The sequence below is a fragment of the Simochromis diagramma genome, unplaced genomic scaffold (assembly GCF_900408965.1).
Source record: "Simochromis diagramma unplaced genomic scaffold, fSimDia1.1 OVJJ01000389.1, whole genome shotgun sequence".
Lineage (NCBI taxonomy): Eukaryota > Metazoa > Chordata > Actinopteri > Cichliformes > Cichlidae > Simochromis > Simochromis diagramma.
The window spans coordinates 343467-368446 of record NW_024387227.1 but is presented as its reverse complement, the minus strand read 5'-3'; the positions used below and the strand labels follow the sequence as shown (position 1 = coordinate 368446).

At 40.0% G+C, this 24980-nt stretch overlaps 3 protein-coding genes across 3 annotated transcripts in view; all 3 read left to right on the top strand.

Annotated features, from left to right (window-relative positions):
- The first annotated feature begins 616 nt into the window (after positions 1-616).
- Positions 617-10177, top strand: LOC120746679 (migration and invasion inhibitory protein). Its single transcript, XM_040052105.1, has 9 exons — positions 617-976; positions 4349-4524; positions 4809-4914; positions 6333-6444; positions 6523-6602; positions 6697-6823; positions 7327-7423; positions 8815-8934; positions 9115-10177. Exons 1-9 carry the CDS (start codon positions 745-747, stop codon positions 9250-9252), a joined length of 1188 nt encoding a protein of 395 aa, XP_039908039.1. The 5' UTR covers positions 617-744; the 3' UTR covers positions 9253-10177.
- trim62.1 (tripartite motif containing 62, tandem duplicate 1) overlaps positions 5960-24980 on the top strand; it is a 55727-nt gene continuing 36706 nt past the window's right edge. The window contains exons 1-3 of the mRNA XM_040052103.1: positions 5960-5970; positions 7756-7760; positions 18794-18800. The gene's annotated coding sequence lies outside the window, so the exon portion shown is untranslated. The remainder of the gene's footprint in view (positions 5971-7755; positions 7761-18793; positions 18801-24980) is intronic.
- tnfrsf1b (tumor necrosis factor receptor superfamily, member 1B) lies at positions 12841-20185 on the top strand. Its single transcript, XM_040052101.1, has 9 exons — positions 12841-13034; positions 14420-14513; positions 16842-16967; positions 17086-17244; positions 18305-18398; positions 18478-18725; positions 18844-18930; positions 19078-19136; positions 19502-20185. The coding sequence occupies exons 1-9, from the start codon at positions 12888-12890 to the stop codon at positions 20048-20050; spliced, it is 1563 nt and encodes a 520-aa protein (XP_039908035.1). The 5' UTR covers positions 12841-12887; the 3' UTR covers positions 20051-20185.

Genomic DNA, 24980 nt, shown 5'->3' with positions numbered 1-24980 from the left:
GCGGTTCTCTGTAAGAAAATGCCTTGTTGATGCCAGAGGTTAGAGGAAAATGACCAAAGTGCTTTGAGTGGAGAGGAAGGCAAAAGTAAAAATATAACAAAAAATAACAAGTAACTACTGAAGTACATATATTATACATATACATTCATTAAAATAGTACAGGTAACAGGATACTTTTACTGTGAGATAAACTTGTCGGGCATTGTGACCGTCATCGGGTTCAATATAAAATTATGCTACTGAAGAATTTGATATTTTTTAGACTTTGGTCACTCCTTCATGCATCTTGGGGGAAAAATTAAGTAGTAGCAGAAACCTACTGAAAACAGAAACATAAAAATGTACTTATAAGTGTTTCTTTTTTAAAAAAAAAAACAAAACGGGGGGGGGGGGGTGAAAAAGGGGGAGAAAAAGCCAGATAATATCCTAGAAAACGTGGGTCCTGTTGTTTCTGGGAAAGTCACCCATCAGTCTCATCAGTGTTTCCATCATGGAAGTGTGGCGCCCTCTGTTGTTCAACATTTAGCCTTGTAGTGAAAATTTGTAGTTACACGTGTGCCTGTCACTTTAAGAATGCTCAGAATTGTGGGTAAAATGTTAACAGCCAATCAAATCACTGTTGTCAACGCGTTGTTATGGAGTCGGCCTAATTGAAAGCATAGAAGACCCCGAAAGTTTCTTTGTGTGTTTGATGTACTTTTAATTAAAGCTACATTTTATTTGCTTTCTCTATATTAAAACTAAATGTCCATGGATCGGCTGGAGGTGTTGCGAGAGCGCAATAAACAGTTACTGGACCAGTTGAGGCAGCATGGAGAGAAACTGGAGCGGCTGTGCGGCTGCCGTGAAAGCCGCAAGAGGGAGAGAGAGGATGGAGCTGAGGAGAGAAGACCACTTGAAGAAACGATCGGGATGACCGGTGGAGACCGCGGCCCTGCAAGGGCGGCCCTAGCCAAGTCTTCCGTGAAGTTTGCCGGTAATTAAACTGTTTGTTTACTTGACGCCAGCAGCACGAGAGAAGTCATTAGCAATGAGCTAAGGTCACATCAGAGTTGCTCTTGATCAATCCAGACCTCACATCACAACAAACCAAAGCTGTCGACGTTTTGTTTACGAGATAGCCAGATTAAACTCCTTCACATATACAGCCCCAACTCCAAGAACGTGTAAAACGTAAATAAAGACAGACTGCGATGATCTGCAGATCTCGTAGGCGCATATTCACATTAGAACAAATGTTTAAACTAGAAAACGTACAGTTTTAGGGGCGAAGATGATGTCATTTTGAATTTGATGGCAGCAACACGTGTCAAAAAACTTGGGACAGGATCATGTTTACCACTGTGTACACGTCTGGACACTGAGGAGACCACATGGTGGATTTGTGGGGACAGGAATGTTGTCCCATTCTTGTCTTTTGGGGGATTGTAGCTGCTCAGATGATCTTCTTCGTCGAATTTTTCATTTCATGATGTGTCAAATGCTTTTACTTAGTTAAAAGTAACTGTACGCTTGCCAGTTCAATGCCCAGACTCATACTGTGAAGCCATGCTGTTGAAATAGATGCAGCATGGAGGAACTGAAATATCCAAGACTTTCCCTGAAAAAGAAGTCTGGAAGGGAGGATATGTTTGAGCACTCATGAGACCTTTTCCAGATGCCAGTTTCATAGATGCTGATGTATCCCCATGCCATGAGCATTATTGACAAGCCCCTTTTCCTCTTTAGTCCAAAGGACATAGCAGCCATGTTTTCCAAAAAGAAACTGTTTTCACTTTACCTAAGTCCATGTAGTGATTTCCATGAGAGAGTCATCATTAAATGTAGTGCTGCCTGATAGTCAGAAGACTATGGGCATCCAGTATTGATTCTCAGCCTTGTGTTTTGTGTAGAGAGATTTCTTCAGACTCTTGGAATCTTTTGATGATATTATGTACTGTAGATTAGATACTCAAAATCTTTTTAATTTCACATTGAAGACATTATTCTGAACCTGTTCCACAAGCTGTACATGCTGTTTTGTACAGATTGCTGAACCTCTGCCCATCTTTGATTCTGGAAAACTCTGTCTGTTTAAAACGCTTTCTTCTTCTTCTTCTTTTTTTTTTTTAATCCAGTCATCTTGACCTGCTCCTCTAGCTGTTTCTTTTTAGTACCATTTACTTTTCTGGCCTTTGTTGCCCCTGGCCCATTGTTTTGCTGCCATCAAAATGAAAGTCAACATATATTTTTCATGAAATAGTAACATGTTATTTCGAAGTCAGTGACCAGATCTGAGACCACTCCCAGTCAGTTGCCATCTGCAAAATGACCTTGGTGTGTCAAGACTGCAATAAAATGAAAATAAGATGGACTCAGTCTTGATCCTATTTAATCAGTTTTGAAATTGAAAAGGATCAAGTTGCCACTTACATGCAATCTATTTGCAATAATCCCCCAATTAGCTGTGATAAATCTCTAATCTGTTGCTATCTGCATCAGATCTGTGGTGCTGTAACATCTAGAGGTGGACTCGCTACTGGCAGACCACGAAGAAGCCACACATGGGGTTTGATTCTCTCAATCACAGACAGCCAGATTGAAAAAGGGCAAATTTATAAATGTATAAACACAAACGCAGCTCGTTCATTTCAGTATTCTACCAAGAACAAAATATTTGTGTAGAAGATAAAAAAGGTAATTTGCTATCATATCCAGAGCAGTCTGTGTGTTAATACAGATACTGCTACTGTGCCATGTGGGTTGTTCTACAGTCTGTGAAACTGAACTGGGTCTGTGCACCGTGGCTGCTGTTTCACATCTCGCAGTCAGAAAGCCTTGTTATGTGGGCGTCTCTGAAGACATGTAATGTGCAATGTTTGTTGGTTTTGCAACAGAAGGTGCAATTGCTGCCTCACTCCTGAGTGAAAAGACCCTAACCTCACCGTCACTTTACTGCTTCATTGCCAGTTAGAACTTGCAGCGCCTGATGCTGTAACAGACATTACAGAGCCAAACTTCACATATTTACTCTCAAACTCTGATAGTCTGTTTCGGATTTCACTAAGGCCTCAGTCACACTAGAGGAAAAATAGACCGGTAACTTCTGTGCGATCATGAGAGGTGGTGGTTGGTGAGTGATTGGAATGAATTTTTTTGCTGTCTGGGACTGATTGCAAATAGTTGCACCAACCAAATGGTCATCTAGAGGTTAAGCGTGCAGCACCCTCAACTTCTCAGTGACCAGTTTTGGTTGCAAAGCGACTGCATAGGCCACACTGTGGGAGTAAACCTGTATCACGTCTGCAGTTAATCGCTGTCTTATTTGTAAATGGAAAATTAATTGCCAAGATCGGTCGGAGTTAGTCTGCTCCATCATTTACTTCTCCAAGTGAGGATATAATGTAATAAATCACATACAACGGAGATGCTAAAGTTTTTAGCAAATGGCTGCAAATAGCACAAAAAAGTCTTATTTTGCGCCCGATATATGTGCATTAGTTGTCTTTAGGAGTGTTCATTTATTTGGAATGAGAGGAGAGCAAGTTTATCAAAATGAGTGCGTAACTTTTACGGATGGATTGCTCAAAGCTGAGTGCAGTGCCAAAACTTTGGCTTTGCCCCGTAACTGTGAGTGTTTAGAGCAAAGGCCCGCATATTTCTGTTCCCTAACAACCCTGAAATAAAGCAGAACTGAACTGAACAGATAAATGGATAAAACTTTATTTTTTCTTTTTATAGCAAGCAGAGTGGGCGTTTCAGTTTTTTAGTCACATTTCGACACAGTGAAGCAGCAGTTCGCTCACACAGTGCAACATATTCACATTTCTTTCACGCCCTTTGATAGTATGATAGGTTTGATTAAATTAAGGTGCTCAACATTCCACTTCAGACACTCGCAATCAAATGCAAGACAAATGGTTTTTCGTGGTGTAGTGTGACTGAGGCCTGAAGTAATTATTAATAAAGTACTTTAAATATAAGTATTTTTTCCCTGGAGATGTGAGCTTTATTATAGAGAGTGGATGATGCTTGGTTTTATTTTTTAATAGTGGATTTAGTATATACATGATGAAATGATGTGTAAAATTTTAAAGTATCTGGAAGAAAAACTACAAAGTGCACCTTTATTACCATTCATCAGAGATGACAATTAACTGATATGTGTTCAAATGTAACTAAAATAAAAAAAATATTTGTGTCTTTATCACCTTTTCACTATTGACAGTTTTTTTTTTCTGTTTGTTTTGTTTTTTTGTTGTGGAGCCTTTTTATCCTGCTGGTACTTTCCATTTGACTGTGAGCCTGTGGTCTGCATGTAATGTGTGAAATAATCATTTAGAAATCATTTTCTTCCTGTCTTCATCAGACACTTGTGAGAAAAGAACAGTCATCAAAAAGACTGTTTTCACACCATCTTTCACCAAACACAGAGAAGGAACTGCTGAACAAACAGTTAAATCAGATCTCATTAGAGGCAGCAAGAAACAGGACACAGAGCCATTCAGCACAAAGCCCTGTGTAGTAAATCCGAGCAAAGTACAGGTAAGCAAAGGAGCATCAGCATTACCCTGCCTGTGTTACTCTTATGAAGTTAGTAGGAATAAATAATTCATCTCAAACTGAAAAGGCACTCACTAGTATTTCACTGACAATCCCCCTTTAAAAAATCTAATTCACATCCACATTGGTTTGGGAGCTTTGTATTTATATCGTTACAACTAGTTTATAAACTACAAGTCTGCAACAAGCTGTGTGCTTTATGTCCACTGAAAAGGTGGAAGTAGAATATGCTGATTGCTAATGCACTGCCTGCTTTCTTTTTGTAGAGGGGTGTGCAGAGCAGGGTCACGTTTCAGTCGGACGATTTCAAAGACGTCCTTGACCCAGAGAGGCATCACCTACCACCCTTACTCGGATACGACTGGATAGCAGGTAAGCTTTATCGGTCTGTCACATATCGCACTGATCTGCAGCCAAAATGCTCCTGAAATATAGGGAGCCACGCTTTGCTAATTTAGGTTAAATTAGTTTGCATACATTTCAAATCTTAATATTAGATCTATTTAACCTTTTGACCTTTCCTCTGACCTTTGATTTAATTGTTCTAGTAATAGGAAATCTATAATGCTGAAAAGTCAAGTTACATGATTTCTTTTTTTTTTTTTTTAATCCCACATGTAATACATTTTCACAATATGCTTTTGAAAGTACTGACTCAGAACCTGCAGTAGTGAAATAGATATAACCTAGATATAACCTTTGCATTTTCTATTGTGGTGCCCTAGATTAACAAATAATTTAAAAAGTCTGATTGTGGAGACATCCACAGACATCTCAATACATTTATTACAGCTTTTTCTTTTGAATTAAGGTGGAGTATAGTTCTAGTGTAATGTTGCATGTTAAGTTTTCTTTACATAGACCTGTTTTCTGATATTTAAATTGAAAGATAAATTATCATATCAAAATTCTCCCCGTTGCCCCCTGGGAGTGTGGTATGTATGTTCCTCAGGCTCTGATCCTCTACCAGAGTTTAAGGTACTGACTGCACTTCTGGACAGAGACTTCTTAGCCCCGTTGTTCTCTACTACCTGTGGTAGCATTTCCCATCGGGAGTTGGAGACTTGTCCATATGGGGCACACATATTCCTGAACATTATCCCAGCCAGCCACCCAGGTTCGGACTGAACCTTTGTGCTGTTCTTTAAGCCGGCCTTTTCTAGCGACTGGTAGGATTTCTTGATGTCAGCCACTTCCTCTGTATCTTTCTTATGTCAATGGTACATCCTATGCAGGAGGTTGGTCGTCCAATGATAGTTCCTCTTCCTCTTTGTCATCACCATCTGTCTTCAGCTGCCTGAGGTATTCTTGGAGCAGCTCATCTCAAGGGGCGATCCTCATGGTATATTCACGTATGCTCCGTGTTTCATCCTGTCGCTCTGGCCTCTCGTTCCATTGCTCATAGAGCGTCAGGGTGCTGGACTTCAGGTAGACACCTCTGTGCACTGTAAGGTGTTTTTGTGTCTTTACATCATTAGTGTCTATCTCATTCTGTGGCCAGCTTATTATTCCAGCTGGGTATCTGGTGATTGGTAGGGTGTTTGTATTGATGCCTTGGATCTTTTTCCTACCATTGAGCTGGCTTCTCAGCACCTGTGTAACTTGTGGAGGTATTTGGCTTTAGCTGACCTTCATGTATTGTTATTGTGGTTCCTGTTGGCCGATGGGATACCCAGGTGCTTATAACTGTCCTGTTTAGCTGCTTTCTGACATCTCCACCCCTTGAGTCCACTTTTTATCTCTGAAGCAGAAGTACCGATAACAGCTGATGTTTGGTTTTACCCTGTTAGGAGTGCTGGATACTGAGGACTCCTTGATAGAGCGCTCAGACGAGTTCTTCAATGATCTCTGTGTATTTCGATCGCTCAATAAGGACGAGTGTGTCCACAGTGGACAAACCGAGTGAGTGATGCTCTTTAAATATCTTTATTATATATCCATACTGTGTTTTCCTGTGGTTCATTAAGATTTTCCTCACAGATTCTCTGAGGGGAACCAGCCAGTGACACAACTGCTAACAGACAAGGATGGCCCACAAGCTAACATGGACACTCATCATTGTAAGAGGGAGCATTTATCTGAACAGGCCACTTTCTATTTCCTCTCATTAAGGCTGATCTAACACTTGTCTCTGCTTGCTCACCTTTTGTGCAGGTACATTCTCTTACAGGATTAACAGCAGACTGTTCCCAGTCCCCCTCCACTCTCAGGAGTGCTGTCCTTTGTGCAAAAAGCCCAAATCCTCCCACCCTCACACTGTTGCTGAACCTGCTCTAATCAGGTACTGATGGCCTGCACTTGAACTGCATTGTTAAACCACTTATGAACATTAAAGCACTTCATCGGTTTTATCTAAAATATATTAGTCTGTCACTTTCAATTGAATACAGGAGGCAGCAGCTCTACTGTGTGCAGCAGGGACTTAGACCTTGTGTTATTTTTTTCTGCCTTCCCATATTTTACATGTTAAAAGCTGAAGCTGTTTCTGAATTCAGTAAAACAGCAGCGACACAAAAAGCAAGCTATGGTAGCTTTGATCTGTAGTATGATACACTGCAACAAGGCAAGGGAAACCTGTGAAAGGGGCGTCCGAAACCTCCACTGGATCAAGTCCTAATAACTAAAAGCAATGGCGCCTGTACATTTTGTTCAAATGTGCTGTAATCAGTAGTGTTGCTGTGTGATATTGACTAAAAAGTTATGAGGATTAGTTTGAAAAAATTATCACCTCACAATAGATTTCTTCAGATTTCTTACTCATCTTCTTTCTCTTGTATTTCTAAGGGTCAGCATCCCTCGCACCAGGCTTCTGCCACCTTACATATACAAAGCTCATCGGCGATGCAGCTTTGACCCTTCTGACAGTTTAGGATTACCATCGGTGAGTTACAGGTTAATGACTAAAGATCATCACCACTTGATTTGATTGAACCACTGTCCCACAATAATAAAACCCCTTCTAGCCATTGTGTCTTTCCATTCATTTGTGATTTGAAGGTGCAACATCTCACTTCCTAAAAACAGTTAGACCGTGTGCACGGGTTATTGTCTTACTTGCTGCTCTTATAGCTAATAAACTGTAATGTTTCAGTATATACACACAAACACACACTCACTGGCCAATTTGTAAGGTACACCCATTAATATGCTTGCTAACACAAATATCTAATTGACCAGTCACATGGGAGCAACGCAATGCATTTAGGCATGTAGACGTGGTCAACACGACATGCTGAAACTGCTGAAAGTGAGAACCAAAATAGGGAAGAAAGGTGAGTTAACTTATTTTGAGTGTGGCATAGTTGTTTTTGCCAGTCGGGTGGGTGTGAGTATTTCAGAAACTGTTGATCTCCTGGGATTTTCCCACACAACCACCTCTAGGGTTAAGAGGGAATGGTCTGAAAGCGACAGAGCAGCCGATGAGCCGCATTTCTCTGGGTGAGGTTGCATTGAGCTGATAGGAAAAGGCAAAAGCAGAAGATCACACTGGGTGCCACACCTGTAAGCTAAGAACAGGAGACTGAGACCATGTTCATCTATGAGTGGTTTCTTTAACATGACAGTGAGTTCACTGTACTCTAATGTCTTCTGCAGTCACCAGAGCTCAGTCCAAGAGGGTATATTTGGGATATGGTAGAATAGGAGATCCACATCAGGGAGGTGCAGCTGACAAATCTGCATCGCCTGTATCTGTACAGGCGATATAGACCAATAAACACCTTAATATGGTGCTGTAGACACAGCACATTTAAATGCTGCAAACTTTAAGAGATAGGCATGCACGAGATTACTACTCCTGATAAATGTGCACCTCTCAGCATGAGTGTTGCTCAGCATAGTGAACACTTCCAGTACTGTGGCCTGTTATGACGCAGAAAGAAAATTTTGACCTCATGCATCCTGTGTGGCTTGATGTCCTACTTGGTATCTCAGGTATATTACACAAGTACCATGACTTTGTATGAATATAGCTCTGAGGAAAATTATTGTCTGAAGTAATACCATCACTTTACCAGATACTATGATACAGAAGTGTTGCGTATCCCATCTCTAGAAAGGCTTTAGCATCTTTTTTTTTAATTTAATTTTTTTTTTTAAACTGATTGGTCGGATGTTCTGACTGTAAAGTACCCGCAATTGTGAATTTGACCATGAGGTCTGTATAGCTGATCAGCCATCTCTGCACCTTGTGTTATGGCCCCTGTATTCAAATCAATAAATTCGTCTCAAAGCATTCTTTCTTTTCTTTTTTTTTTTTTTTCCACCTTCAAGCACTGTCTATCAGGGTGGTCCAACACAGGGCAGAGCACCCTGCCACCACCCAGCAGCCTCGACCTGCAGAGCAGTGTTAATGTGAAGAACCCAAAAGGACCACTGAATAAACAACTGGAGGTGAGGAACTGGATAACTGTGTGGTTTTTATACAGTCCAAGCTGCCACAGGGCTGACTGATTTAATAATTAATAAATAAGCAGCTGTTCCTAGTATACAGTTTCTCGCTCTTGTTAACATAATTACGGAGGGTGCTGTACATGTCACAAATTAAACTGTGTTTTTAAAAATATTTTTCAGGATCGGTCTGCACTGAAGGTGTCTCATAACCCAAACCAGATCTCAGATGTGGCTCGCTTAGCTCGTCACAACTTTCAACGGTTTAATCCAAAAAGAAGAGTGGGCGGCATATCTTACCCTCCTTACCCTGCGTGCTGATAAACTATCAAAGTATACTGAGTGGGCTTTTTTTGTTTGTTTGTTTTAAGCACCAAAACTGAAAACCTTGAGAGGATGTCTAAAAAGTTTTGTGATAGATGACAGATTAGATTAATTTATTCACGTCTGTACAATAAAACTTGAATAACTGCAGCAATTCCAATTTGGTTGTTCCTTTTTTTCATCTCTGTTAAAAGCTGAACAGATTTAGACTGCACATGTTACTGTCAACAGCCTTGTGGATGTGAAGCAAGACTACTTAGAATTACTCAGTGAAGTGTATGTACAACATTGCAACATAAAGGATGTTGTTTTGGGTGTCTCAAGTTTGCTTTTCCCTTTCCAGCCTCTTGTTTTGGCTCCAGGGTCTAGCTTACTTCTGTTTTTAAGCTTCCTTTGACACTTCCTAAATGTTGGGCTGAGAACACAATAGAAGCAAAAGCAGGGGCTGATGTAAGGTACAGAAGCAGTAGTTCACAGGAAACCAAAGAAACACCTATGTTAAATGTCACATGCTGTAGAAATCCCACCCATAACACTGTCGCTTTCCAGTTTGTCCCCTCTAAGCCAACTAATTTGAATTTCTGAATACATTAAAAAATCTACATGCAATGTATTTCAACCAATTAAATCCACAGAAATAAGGTAAACACAATTCTACTGATTTCTTTCTGATGTATTTCTGCTGCTCAGAAGGGATATAATGACTGGGTAATAATTCATATCTTCCTGTTCTGGTGAAGCACTTTGAAGGTTTGTGCCACAAACATCAGAGACTGAGTTATCTGACAGACAGACATCCGATAGTCGACTTACTTTGCGGATGTTGTGACATAAATGAAAGGCTTCTGTGTAAGATGTGGCCCTGTGATAGCAAAAGTGTTTTTCTCTCTAACACTTGTCAATAAACGAATCTAACCCTGTTGATTATGGTCGTTAAACCTTTCAGTGTATTTGTTAGAAGCACCAACTTTTTCTTCCTTCAGTGAAAACAGGATCTGAAAGTCACTAGAGAGTGACAAGATGGCATTGCATAATCATCATTATGGCTGGTAACGGTGGCATAGATGTATTTTGGGATTTCGATGGTATGCGCAATTTGCTGTGAAATATTTAGACTGACTTCTTCAGAAACAGAAGCAGGCAGTGCGTTCATTCCCGTCTCAAGAATGTTTCATGTCTGTCATTAACAAATATCATGCTGTACTTTTGGAAATTAGTCATCAGTACTATATGCAAAATCAGTGCCCTATCACGTGAAAGTTAAGATATTTAGAAAAACCTTTAAAAAGGTTTCAATTCACCTTGTTGTGGTTTTTTACTACAACATGAAACTCAGGTGAGGCTAATGCTCTAAAATAAGCTCAGAATTTCATGAAAAAAGTTTTTTATTTTAGATTAAACATTAGAAGACTGTAATGGACAAGAGGGCTGATACTGCTGAGCAGCAGAGACGTGATGACAATGTGGGAGGGGAAACTTTATTATGAAATGTCAACTTCTCACACAGGAACAAACACTGCGGCACAGGGGCATTAGACTGGGCAAAGCACAAACGCATTCAGTGTCATAGCAGAAAACATGTCTTAACAAGAATAAAACAGTTGAGGTGTAAAGTATGATAATACAAACCTCTCTGCCTTTCACTATTCCCATGTCTCCACAGAGAGATCAAGCTGGGAACGTCTCACCCAAAGACTCTTGAGCAATGTCAACTAGCAGCCTCAGAGTTGAACCTGTGTTTCTGGTTTCTTTTTTTAGATCATTAAAAAGGAACTTAAAAATCTTTATTCGTGTGACAAAACTATAAGTCTAGCCACACATATCTATCCACATCAATCCTTTGAGTAAATTAGATAGTACAATAGCCATTGCATTTGACCCATATAATTTGCAAGCAGTGCTCTATAGACGGCTGTGCATCTAGGTTGCTGTGTATAAAGAAATCTAGGGCATTCACTTCCTGTTTTAAAGGTGACTTCAATACATATTTTTTTAGCACTTCTATTTTTTGAATGAATTGTTGACACAGCGCTTAACTTTTTATTACCTGTCAGTTTTTCCCCAAACATCAAAAATCCTATTAAATGATCAAATTAAAGTAGTTTTCAGCTCCATAAGCTGATCCAAGATCTCCCAATCTAGTCTACTGACCACATGGAGAAGTATGCTGTTGGCATAATACAGGCTAAAAGCAATGCAATTGTGATTTAGACTAGACAAATGCTTACAGATAAAGTCCATTTACAACTGGAAAGGAAAGCTGCCAACAAAACCTAACGTTTACCAGAATCACTACGCCTTCATTAAGGCACAGGTGAATCTGACTATAATTACATATTGTATCTAGTGTGTTGTTGCTTAAATTATGCTAGTCTTATGGCAGGTAAGACAAGATTCGGCTTGCTCTTTCAGCCCTAACCCTGGTCGTGTTAAATGGACTGAACAAATACAAAAGCACAATTCAAACTTGTACGCAGGCTTACAAATGTATATAGGGTGACAAGTATCAAAACTTAGGTTTCACAGATATGTGAATGTGTGTTACTGGTTTCCTTCCTCCAACTTCTTAACTCAGTTCAAGGAAACTGCTCCTGCTTACACATGAGTATCAAAACTTAGGTTTTAGGACAATGTCCTTATTTTGAATCTTACAACTCCAACACGATGTTTTTCATTATCTTCCAACAATCTTTGTGACACTAGAAAACTCAGGGCTGAACCTTAAGTAACCCTGCTAAGTCCCAAATGCTATTTTGCAGTACAGCCCTCAGCAGCAGAACTTGATTGCTGAGTTTGAATTTAAAGCAGCATAATTAGGCAGATGTAACCACGATAAGTGGGAAGTAATTCTGGTGCATTTATGCTGATCTACGTTCGAGCGTTGAAGGGCAACAGACACACAATCCTCATCTCAATGCACATCAGCAAATTTAATGCTTATAGCTAAACACTAATGTCACATGCATTTTAGCTGAATAAAACTCTTTGTTTACATGACTAAATAGAACTTAGTAGCTGAGAATGCCAGATCCAATGTCTTTTCACTCAGATGTTTAGATACTGATAATAAAGCCCTACCTTCTTGTTGAAACTAGTAAAGACCACTTAGCAAATCTACATAATGCGAAAAGATGTGGGTTAAAAATGACTTCCAAGCTGTTGTTCCAAGGTCTATTTCTTAATTTTTTTATGTGACAAACTTTTTGGCGCATCATGTTACTGACTTAACGACCCCTTTTCATATGTACTAAATTAATTATTACCTATTCATACTGGTGTTCTGTCCATAGGCAGACATTTCTTTGTAGAAGTCTAAATTTTACTTTAACATGAAAGAAATATTATCCATAAACACCATTGTTTCCTCACGGCACAGCCAGCAGCTGGAGTAAATCTTACTCTTTTAGCAGACACTGAATTCTTACCCCAGTAAACAAACGCTGAGATCACAGCAATCTTATACTGCGCATTTATAACAGATATCATATGTAAACATGTGGGAGTCCAACATCGCTTTTTAAACATGAACTGTACCACTTCGTATTAGGTTTTTACAGATATGTGAATACATGTTACTGGTTTACTTCCTCCAACTACTTAACTCAGTTCAAGGAAACTACTCCTGCTTACACATGAGCACAGTGAGTGTTGACCCGCCTAGAAATGAAAAGTACAGTGCGCACGCTGGCTGCCAACTCGTCTCCTCTGTGGTTTACTTTAAAGAAGCAATGAAGGACACGCTTTTACTGCTGTTTCTGCTGTGTGCCCAAACTATCAAGGTAGGCTTTGTCACTGTCTTTAAGTCTGTCATGCTTGATTGTACTGTTCATCGCAGACTGGATGAATACCAGTGCAGTGGGATTCAGCTAATGACCAGAGGGACAGTTTAAATGGAAAAGGAACTAAAGACGCAGTTCTCTGAAATCACTGAAAGACCGTCATTAACATTAAAGATTTAATGTAGATGTCTAACTTCTGTCATGTAATTTAACCTTTCTAACGTGTTTCTGTATATTGTTTAATCTGATCACCTGTCCTGAAACCAACAAACGGAGAGTTTTTCATTTCTTTTAAAGCATTTCTTAATAGTCTGTATCAATGTGATCATATTACAGTAAGTTTTACCGTGGAATTTTAATGAATAGGTTGTGCTGTGGTGAACCTGTATGAATGTTTGGTTTCGGTTACTTGCTCTCTAATGGAGTTTCAGACTGAATATCTCATTGCAGAAATGAAGGAGCAGCTCTTTCTGTTATCTCCCTATATCACTGTGCTTTTCTGTAAATCATTAGTTGTTTTAGGCATGAAGCCGAGAGCTGGAGGAAAACACAGACTATTATCACTGATTAACTGTCAGGAAATAAGAACAAAGTGCTTCATAAATCACCTTTGTCATGACTCGCAGTAGTACCGGTGGTCACACTACACAAGAATTTACTGCTTAGGAACCCAGCGCTTCCAGGTCGCCGCCTCTGTTTCCTGTAATACGAGAAACACGGTGCTGCAGTCAGCATAATCGTTCATTTTGCTTGTCATTGGAGGCCACTGCGGTGAGGGAGTTTCATGTTTTTTTTGTGTGTGCATAGGACAGGTGTGCAAGCAGCTACAATGTACTTCAGTCTTTACTATCTTTTGGTGTGTGAGACAGAAGCACAGGCAGAGATGGCATGTGAGTTAAGGCATTGGTATGCGTGCACTGCCCAAACGCCCAGAAATACTGCAGAAAAAAGAGTCACTTCCTATGAATTCTGAACAAGAGTTTGCTTGTTTGACCATGTCTGCACTGGGGCCAGCACCATTACCAGAAAGGAAAAAGTGGGCGAAGGTGTGGGTAGTCTGGTTCTACTTTAAGGTCCTATTTAACATACTCAAAAGTACAGCAGGTTATATCTCAACCTGTCTGTTTCCTATATCAGACAGTGACTAAATCTTTGATTTTGAAATTACTATCTTAACTGAGTTTGCTAAAGTTTACGCTTATTGTCTACTTCTGAGAACATTTATAGCGAAAACGTCATACACTTTCCACATAAATTTGTAATTTCAGAATTACTAAATTTACCTGAATTACTGGCTCTGGGTTGGAGGGTTACAGCGTTCTTCGCTGTCTACATCTAAGGAGCAGAAAATGAGATGCGCTCAAGTATTTGTCTGTTTCCCATAGGTCTGCTCTACACCCTACAAGAGTGAAAATGGACAGTGTCTCAATGACACAGAGTACAATCACAATGGCCTGTGCTGTACAAAGTGTCGCCCTGGTAAGAGTTGTCCTGTAAACATAACAAAGACTGCATTTTTTTTTTTTACAAAACTTTCCACCACAACAGTTAGACTAGATAAACAATGGTCAGGCATAAGCTATTCTGAAAGTTGCATCACTATACGATGAGTACTAACGCATGTCGTGAAACGTGTTAGTAAAACTTGGGTGTGAAGGTGTGAAAGAAGGAAATTTTCACCTACTGTGACTAATTATATGTATTTATAAGCTGCTCTTTCATCCTCAGAGACGAAGGAAAGCAAACGCACAATACTGTTAATTACTTAAAGATTTAAAGCAGAATTTTAATACCTTACACAGAGTGTTGGGAAGGTTACTTTTAAAATGTATTCCATTACAGAATACAGAATACATGCCCCAAAATGTATTCTGTAACGTATTCCGTTACGTTACTCAATGACAGTAACGTATTCTGAATACTTTGGATTACTTAATATATTATCATGCTTTTTACAACAACGTGAATGTACTATTGCTGTTTGATTTATTACTGTTACTGAAGGTCCGCGACTCCGAACTGTAGTAAAGGGACCTCTGATTAATACAGCGGGGTCCCTGTCAGCTCGTAGCCGAAAAATAGCTTTACTTTGTTGTGTGGGTCAACTTTTCGTGCGAGAGACAGAAAGAGGCGTTGAAAGGCTGCTCCAACGGAACTTATTGTTTTCGGAGGAAAACACGAACACGGTGTACAGTCGAGTCTTAATAGCTTACTTACAACTGGGCTCGTCAGGCACTCTTCTTGGCTGAAGTGGTTATTATTATATTTACATGCTTCCAGCTCCCGTTTTTGCTCGATGACAACTCGTACCTTTCCACTCCCCTTTTTCTCCCTCCTCGCGCTCACAGACCCATAACGTGTATGGCAGTCCATTCTCCCTGCAACACGGACTACACTGCCCATGATGCTACATTCTTTAGAGCTATGCTTGTAGCATTCTGCTTGTTAGCTTAGCACAACAACAACAACAACGAAAAGGCGCTCTCTCACCCAGGAAACACACAGTCGCAGAGAGAGAGAGAGAGCGTCGCCCTGTAACCATGGCAACCGTAACGCTGCCGCCTGGAACAACAGAACGTAGCTGTCAAGCAAAACCCAAACAGTCCTGACCCGCCACAATATGAAACAGGAAAGTACCGCAGTGTAATCCATTTATTTCAACAAAGTAACTGTATTCTAAATACCACCTTTTTAAACGGTAACTGTAACGGAATACAGTTACTCATATTTTGTATTTTAAATACGTAATGGCGGTACATGTATTCCATTACTCCCCAACACTGCTTACACATAACACAGCTTAACAAACACAGACCGCCCAACTTCATTTGGAAAGGTGCACACACAAAGCCTCATAAAAGTCTACAGTTCCACATCTATTACAAACTGAAATAGACATGGAAAATCAAGCTATTACTATGTAGAATTTCATAGTTAAAATACAATGTGTATACTGTAACATAAACAGGTAGTACCTGTCAACAAGTATTAACAATGAACACTCTTTTGAATGATACAGATATATTAAATACTAAGGTATTACTCAGTGGTGGACTTTATGGGATTTGAGGAATAGAGAACAGGGGCTTTTTTGTTCTTTCTGCAACAAAAACTACCAGCTTGTTAAATGTGTACTTCCTGACTCCGAACAAAAAATGCTGGTTAATACTGCAGGTAGGCTGGGTTTCGTAATGACTGCACTAACAAAAGGTGCATTCACACAAGGATTTCCCTCTGTTTATTTCCTCTTTTGTTAAGCAGTGGCTTGTGTGTGTTTTTGGCTTTGTGAACCTCCTGCTGTGACAACAGTGATTTGGGCCACACTGAGCTGGAAATCAGTTTTGCTTTGAAGCATTTCAGCCGTTTTGCCCTTGCTCCACCCCTGCTCATGAGATAACTTGATCTCCCATGCTCACTAATCTCATCTCTCCCACTCAGTATGAAGTTAATTGTTTTACTTCCCACTTTACCACTGAATGAGTGCAGCGGACATTTTATTGGACTGCCTTTTATCAGTTAAATGTGTGTATTAAATGCTATAGTTGCAATAACTTAATGCACTCAGGGACAGAGTATAAAGTATTGTATTATAATGCATTGTATGTGTCACTGTTACGTTATCAAAGTATGACCAGATTTTATTAGGCTGAACAATTAACAACTATGACAAATAACATTAAACTTGTGCTTTTGGCCTTTTTGAGGCTTTTGTAGAGTTACGGTACCTATGTGCAGTAATAAAATGCATATAAAACTTATAAATTAAATATAAATGTAAGTTAAGTAACTAAAATGATATAATTACAGGCTATCGAGGGGACACACGTTGCACTGAAACTACCGATACTGTGTGTACACCATGTCCTCCGGATCAGTATCGGGAGAACTTTAACTTCTATCCAAACTGTAATAGCTGTCAAAAATGCAAAGAAGGTCAGTGGATGAACTGTACATCTCCATGTTATTACACTCATATTTGTCCAGTTATTGTTTTGTTTAATACCAACAAGCAATGGATGTGAGCAAAGAATACTTTTCTGTCTTCAACTAGAAAAAGGTTTACAGTATGCACAGAACTGCTCCTCTACAACACCGTCCAAGTGTATTTGCAGACCTGGGAGGTTCTGCCGCTTGGGATATGACAATCCATACTGCTCAGACTGCAAAAAATACAAACAATGCAAACCTGGCCTTGGAGTGTCTGTAAAAGGTAAAACTTTTTTTTTTAAATCTCTCTTGTCACTATGTTTTTATGGTACATCTTAAAACAATATTTTGAAATTTAAGGATGTACCATTTGTCAGATGAGCCAACTTCTTTCTGTGAGGGTCTTCTGTAATTACTACTAATAAAAATATAACAAAAATAAAAGGAGAGGGGTACATGCTGGTGCAGTGGTTAGCACTTTTGCCTCAAGCAAGACCTCCTGATTGCCTGTGTGAGTTTCCTCTGGGTGCTTTAATTTCCTCCCACAGTCCACACTTATCTGGGTTGATGTTTTGATTTAACAAGAACAGGCCCTTTTCTAAGTATAGCTTTAACTTTAGTGGTTACTGGAATAGAAAAAATACTGGTGTCGGCCCTCAGCCTCCTCGTAGATACAGCTATAATATCAGTTTCAAAATCCTACGTTGCCTTGTTCTGAAGTCATCGCATTCACAAGATTTTCAGAAAACCTGACGAGATTCAAACTCCTCCGACAGTTTTAGTAGATACACCTACGGTATCAATATGAAACTCCTACGTCACCTTGTGCTTGAGTTATTGCATTCACAAACGTAGGTATCCACGCCACCTGCCCACCCAGCGGTGTGACAACAATACCCCATCAGTCTTTTCACAGCTTTAATTTTTTGAAAAAGTTTTTTGAAAATTTGTTCCACTCATTGACAAAGTTATATGGTGTTACAGATTCATTTATAGATCAATCAAGAGTCATCAACATGATCAATTATTCTGGCTCATCCCACCAAATCACTCAACAAATACCATGTTATGACATTATTAGTATATTGACCTTTATCCTTAGTGCAATATAGCTGTCGGCATACTGTGCTCATGTGACTGCTTTTTTCGGGACAGTGGATCAGATGCACTCATTGCAGCTACAGTGTTTTTTTCTACAGATTTCTATTCAGTCTCTCTGATATTTCCCATGAAGTCTCAATATGCCAATGCTTTTATTAATGTTGTTTTGTAACATGTTCCATACAATACAAGTCATAGAGTGAAACACGTCATTAAATTAAATGTTTTTCTGTTGTTGCCAGGCACACCAAATTCAGATGTGAAGTGTAAAATATGTCCCGAAGGCACGTTCTCTGACAAGACCTCCTCCACTGACCCCTGCCAGCCCCACACAGAGTGAGTGAAGGAGAGCTATGGTATTTCCACAAAGGTGTTCCAGACTCAAATTGCTGACCCTTCTCTTTGTTCTCTTCAGCTGCAATGGGAGGGCTGTTCTTAGAGAAGGCAATACTGAATCAGACAATGTGTGTGAACAGTTTATAACAGCTGACAGTCACAAGAAGAGTGTCGGTACAACTCCAAGCACAAGCACGACCACAGTTGCACCAAGCTCAGGCTCGACATCTATGCTAAGAAGCACCACACAGTCTGCCTCAGTTTCAGAAGAACCCTCCACCTATTTAATAACAAGCCTACTGACCCCACCGCCTGACAGCAGTTATGGTACTATAACTGACTAACTTTCAGACTACTCATAAGAAAACAGCTGTGTATGAAAAGTATTTCAAAAGTGCTCTTGTTCTTGCTTCTTTTGAGATGTATCTCTGCTTACCTCTCTTAGTTGGATTAATTGCTTCTGTTACTGGATTCCTTGTCATCACCATCATCCTTTTTCTGCTATGTTATTATCAAAAAATCTGCAAGAAAGGTAAATATATGCTTTTATAGGCATTATATTTATTTTTGAGTTACATTAGAGAATGATAAGGACCAGTTAGTTTTTAACTTCTTTACAAGGAACAGTTTTTATTACACTTTCCCTCTCTTACTTACAACCATTGTTCTTTTTTCTTAGACACTGCAAGTTTATCTCCTAAGGTGGATGCAAACGGAAACTGTGAGACTGCTGACGAAGTAAGTCTCGGCTTTCTATCTTTCATACTGAATACACCCTACATTTAGTAAAGTACACATCCTCTGTGGTCTGCAATTCAGTACAAGATCACTGCCATTTATTCTCCCCCTTTTAAAGTTGATTGTGTTCAGTTTTACAACAATTAAATCATGAAACATTTCCATTTGCACATTTATTGATATAATCCAGTCCAGTACAACACTACTGCTAACTGTAACCACAGTGCGACTTCCAATAAAAGCATCAATAAAAACTGGGCTTGGTAGGCACCATAAAATTAGTCTTTATGGCAGAATAGCTCAGTGTTTGTGATTTTTTTAAAAATCCGCTGGAAATGAACTTCTCTTTTTCTTCCTCTCTGCAGAAATACACTGGGAAAACTCAGCTGACTTTATTCAAAGTTGCATCACAAGAAAATGAGCGCCTGCTAGAAAAAAGGGAAGCCAGCAGTGATCACAGTCAATGCACAACCAATACCGAAACTTTAACTAGAACTGATGGTTGCAGCAGCCAGGAATCCATCAGCCCTTTACATTCCACTTTTGCGCTTGACAATCCATTGTCTGTTCTGTCCGAGCCCATGACTTTACACTCCAACAAAGACTCTGCTGCACCACAGCCCAGTATCCAAACACAGACGTCCTCTCAGCCCAGCAGCCCTCAGATCATCACGCCCATGACTACCAGCCCACACGTCAACGTTAACATCACTTTGCACATAGGAAACGGGTCCTGTGGGACACCAGCTTTCATACCTGCGGACTTGATAAAACCTGACTGTAAGCTCCCCTATGGAGAGGAAGAGGAGTCCTTTAGCACCCCACAGCAAGAAGATGGCAAACAGTCACTAATGTCAGTGCCGGAGACTTCCAATTACTGCACCGAGCACACAAAGCAAGACTCATATGCATGAAAGACTGATATTAAGGTACACAACTATTTCCACTTTGAAGGCAGAAACTGTTACTTATTGTTTATATTTGTATATATATGTATATATAAATATATATAAGCTGTGCTGGAAATAAAAATGTAAATATGGAAAGAGGTGTAGTCTACAGTCATCATAATATATTACATCTATATCCAATGTTTGTTGTAAAATGCATATCTTGTGTGTACAGTTTCGCTGAAAGAATCATTTTCTTTTGTTAAGATACCACACATCACTGTATTATGTGTATTACGTGTAAGGTAGCCTCAAAAATGTGTTTGGATACCAAAACCACACTTTAAAAAAATGTAGGTCAACTGCACTAGATGACAAAATGTCAAAGATTAAGCAAATTATTTTAAAGCAAAATGGCACAGCTACACTTTAAATTATATTTAAAAAAAAAAAAAAACATATGCAAGAAAACAGTTTGGTCATGCAGCAGTGGCTGCCCGAAAGAGTTCAGCCACAGTCTTTCAGAAACTAGGCTGGGTTCCTTGCAGTTTGCAGAAACTGCTTGACAATATTGGGCAATGAAGTCAACTAGTTGAAATAGCTGTGGTTTCCTCCATGTGACAGAGGGCACAGATATCCGCTCATTCATGCTTCTGTATGCTGCATGTGCTCTGTGGGATATTCTGTGAATTTAATTTCCTCATTTGCAAAATATTTCTACAACGGGGGGCTGAAGATCGACTTCGGTCACATACGCTCATCAGACGCTTTATTAGGTACACCTTGCTAGTACCATGTTAAATCCCTTTTGTCTTAACCGTCTTAATTCTCTTAAAACATTCCTCAGAGATTTAGTCCATGTTTTGGTCCACTGAAGCAACTGTGTGACAGTTGCTGCAGATTTGTCATGTTTGAGTCCATGATGCAAATCTCCTGTTTTACCACATCCAAAGGTGCTCTGTTGGATTCAGATCTGATGATCTTGATGATTTGAAGTTTGTGCATTATCCTGCTGGAAGAAGCCATCATAACCGAACCATCAGGATGCCGTAGCAGAAATTGAGAATCAGAGCAGGCAACATCTTTCCAATCTTTTCTTGTCTAATTTTGCTTAGTACATACACAATCTAGCCTCAGTTTCCTGTTTTTAGTTGACAAGAGTGGTACAGACTGTGGTTTTCTGCTACTGTAACCCATCTGCTTCAAAGACTCGCGTGCTGTACATTCAAAGATGCTCTTCTGGTTACAACCTTGATTGTAACAAGTGGTTGACTTATTTTTGCCTTCCTAGCTGCTCAAAACAATTTGGCCAGTCACCTCTTGCATCAACAAGATATTTTCACCGAGAGAACTGCTGTTGGCTGGGTGTTTTGTTTTTCAGATGATTCTCGGTAAACTCAAGAGATGGTTCTGTGGGAAATTCCCAGTACATCAAAAGTTTCTAACATAATCAGACCAGCTCATCTGGCACCAACAAATATGCCACATTAATAGTCACGTAAATCACCTTTCTTCTCCTTGTGATGTCTGGCTTGAACTTCTGCAAGTCATCTTGACCATAACGACCAAATGCACTGAGATCAAGCCATGTAATCAGCTAATCAGGAGTTGAAGAGGTGTACCTAACCAAGATGTCGGTGAGAGTCGACGTGTAGTTACATTTCTAGGGGGTGTATATCAGGTTATAGCAAAGGATTTCAGAGGGGTATGCAGTTACAATGTAAATAAAAGGTGTATTTTTATTTATGTATTTGGCTGATTTAAGTTTGCATCCAAACATTTACACTTCATAATTTCTACATCATAGTACCATCGATACATACAAGCTCACTCACACCACTACAAAAACAAACAACAGTACATGTCTGTTTGAAAATCATAGCCATAATTTCTGAGTTTTAAACATCACACACCCTTTTTATCCAAATTCCTTGATTCTACTTTAAATGTTTTGTAAACAGACTTGCATTTGGTAAGTCTCATTTATCCTGGAAGTGATCCCTGCTGCTGTTTCACACCTGCTCTGCTTGATGTTGCTCACAATTATTCAGTCCAATCTGCTGCTGCGCTTTCGCTGCCTGGTACCTCATGTTCTTGGTCAGAAGTCTTCCATTTCTTGTTTTATTCTTTAACATTTTAAACAAATGTGAGAGACAGAAGATTTTGCTGATTTGACAAACTGCGCAAAAAACCAAAGCTTGACTTTTTCTTTGAGCTCATTTCACTCACCTCTGAAACTATTTAAAACTATAATAGTATTTCTATTTTCAAAAATGGAAAGAGTACCCTATTACAGGTCATATATTTACTTTTGTAATGCTGTATGAGGTGACAAGTTAAAAGCAAGAAAGTAGTTGTACCTATCACCCATCAGGCTACTGAAACTCTGCTATTGACAGAGGTCAGTAATTTGCACCAGAGGTACACTTCAACTGTGAGAGACAGAATGTGAAAAAAAAATCCATGAATTCACATGGTAGGATTTGTAAAGAATTTATTCGTAAATTAGGGTGGAAAATAAGTATTTGGTCACCTCAAACAAGGAAAATCTCTGGCTCTTACAGACCTGTAACGTCTTCTGTAAGAAGCTTTTCTGTCCCCCACTCGTTACCTGTATGAATGGCACCTGTTTGAACTCATCATCTGTATAAAAGACACCTGTGCACAGCCTCAAACAGTCAGACTCCAAACTCCGCCATGGCCAAGACCAAAGAGCTTTCGAAGGACACCAGGAAAAGTATTGTAGACCTGCACCAGACTGGGAAGAGTGAATCTACAATAGGCAAGCAGCTTGGTGTGAAAAAATCAACTGTAGGAGCAATCATCAGAAAATGGAAGACATACAAGACCACTGATAATCTCCCTCGATCTGGGGCTCCACGCAAGATCTCATCCCGTGGGGTCAAAATGATCATGAGAACGGTGAGCAAAGATCCCAGAACCACACGGGGGGACCTGGTGAATGACCTGCAGAGAGCTGGGACCAAAGTAACAAAGGTCACCATCAGTAACATACTACAACGGCAGGGAATCAAATCCCGCAGTGCCAGACGTGTTCCGCTGCTGAAGCCAGTGCATGTCCAGGCCCGTCTGAAGTTTGCCAGAGAGCACATGGATGATACAGCAGAGGATTGGGAGGATGTCATGTGGTCAGATGAAACCAAAGTAGAACTTTTTGGTATAAACTCAACTCGTCGTGTTTGGAGGAAGAAGAATACTGAGTTGCATCCCAAGAACACCATACCTACTGTGAAGCATGGGGGTGGAAACATCATGCTATGGGGCTGTTTTTCTGCCAAGGGGACAGGACGACTGATCCGTGTTAAGGACAGAATGAATGGGGCCATGTATCGTGAGATTTTGAGCCAAAACCTCCTTCCATCAGTGAGAACTTTGAAGATGAAACAAGGCTGGGTCTTCCAACATGACAATGATCCAAAACACACCGCCCGGGCAACAAAGGAGTGGCTCCGTAAGAAGCATTTGAAAGTCCTGGAGTGGCCAAGCCAGTCTCCAGACCTCAACCCCATAGAAAATCTGTGGCGGGAGTTGAAAGTCTGTGTTGCTCGGCGACAGCCCCAAAACATCACTGCTCTCGAGAAGATCTGCATGGAGGAATGGGCCAAAATACCAGCTACTGTGTGTGCAAACCTGGTAAAGACCTATAGTAAACGTTTGACCTCTGTTATTGCCAACAAAGGTTATGTTACAAAGTATTGAGTTGTATTTTTGTTATTGACCAAATACTTATTTTCCACCCTGATTTACGAATAAATTCTTTACAAATCCTACCATGTGGATTCATGGATTTTTTTTTCACATTCTGTCTCTCACAGTTGAAGTGTACCTCTGGTGCAAATTACTGACCTCTGTCATCATTTTAGGTGGGGGAACTTGAGCTAGCTTGTTACTTGTATTTTAAGCTAGTTTTAAAGGTTTTATACTTTTGGGTAGTGGAGTAAAAGAAGCAGCATATTTTCATGTGAAATACACCACCAAGCCACAGCATTAAAAACACCTTCCTAACATTGTGTAAGTCCCCTACCTGCGGCTAAATCACCTCTGACCCTTCACACCTCCGGTTCCTCAAGACCTCACGTATCATGTGGATGCATGGTCCTTGGAATCTGGGAAATTTGGAGGCTAAATCAAAAGCTTTTCCTTTAAGCCCTTCCTGAGCATTGTTTTTTTTGGGGTTTTTTTTGGGGGGGGGGGGGGGGGGGTCGCAGTTCATTGTTTGCTTGGTTCGCAACAATGTTTGGGCACGTGTTATGTGTCAAAGAAACATCCACACGAATGCCAGGAACCAAGGTTTCTCTGAAGAACACTGCGTTCTAATAAGATAATCACTGTTGTTTACTTCCTCTACAGTGGTTTTATTGGTGTGGCATCTTCGTGTAGTGGGGTTGGTGTAGAGTAGCAGGGAACTACAGCAGGCTCTGGCTACTGTCGATGTGAAAGTGCGTGACTCTACTATCAGAACGAGACTACACAAGTTTGACTTTTATGGGAGGTGTTCAAGGATGAAAACTTTACTCTCTAAGAGAAACATTAAGGCCAGACTGAAGTTTGCCAGAGTGAACATAGACAAAGACAATGACTTCTGGAATAATGTTCTTTGGACTGATGAGTCTAAAATTGAATTATTTGGACACCAGAACAGTAGACATGTTTGGCGTGAACCAAATACAGCCTTCCAAGAAAAGAACCTCATACCAACTGTGAAGCATGGATGTGGCAGTATCATAGTTTGGGGATGCTTTGCTGCAGCAGGACCTGGCCAGCTCACCATCATAGAATCCATCATGAATTCGACTGTGTATCAGAGGGTGCTTGAAGAATGTGTGAAATCATCTGTAAAACAAAAAGAAACAATTAAAGCTGAAGCAGAACTGGAGACAGCAACATGACAATGACCCAAAGCATACCAGCAAATCCACCAGGACTGGCTAAA

Bases quoted from the DNA above. Each gene is read 5' to 3' on its own strand.
- LOC120746679 (XM_040052105.1), top strand. From the start codon at position 745: ATGTCCATGGATCGGCTGGAGGTGTTGCGAGAGCGCAATAAACAGTTA. The intron at 4,915-6,332 runs GTAAGCTTTATC...TTACCCTGTTAG, and splicing joins CGGATACGACTGGATAGCAG to GAGTGCTGGATACTGAGGAC. The intron at 6,824-7,326 runs GTACTGATGGCC...TGTATTTCTAAG, and splicing joins GCTGAACCTGCTCTAATCAG to GGTCAGCATCCCTCGCACCA.
- tnfrsf1b (XM_040052101.1), top strand. From the start codon at position 12,888: ATGAGCACAGTGAGTGTTGACCCGCCTAGAAATGAAAAGTACAGTGCG. The intron at 13,035-14,419 runs GTAGGCTTTGTC...TGTTTCCCATAG, and splicing joins TGTGTGCCCAAACTATCAAG to GTCTGCTCTACACCCTACAA. The intron at 17,245-18,304 runs GTAAAACTTTTT...TGTTGTTGCCAG, and splicing joins CCTTGGAGTGTCTGTAAAAG to GCACACCAAATTCAGATGTG.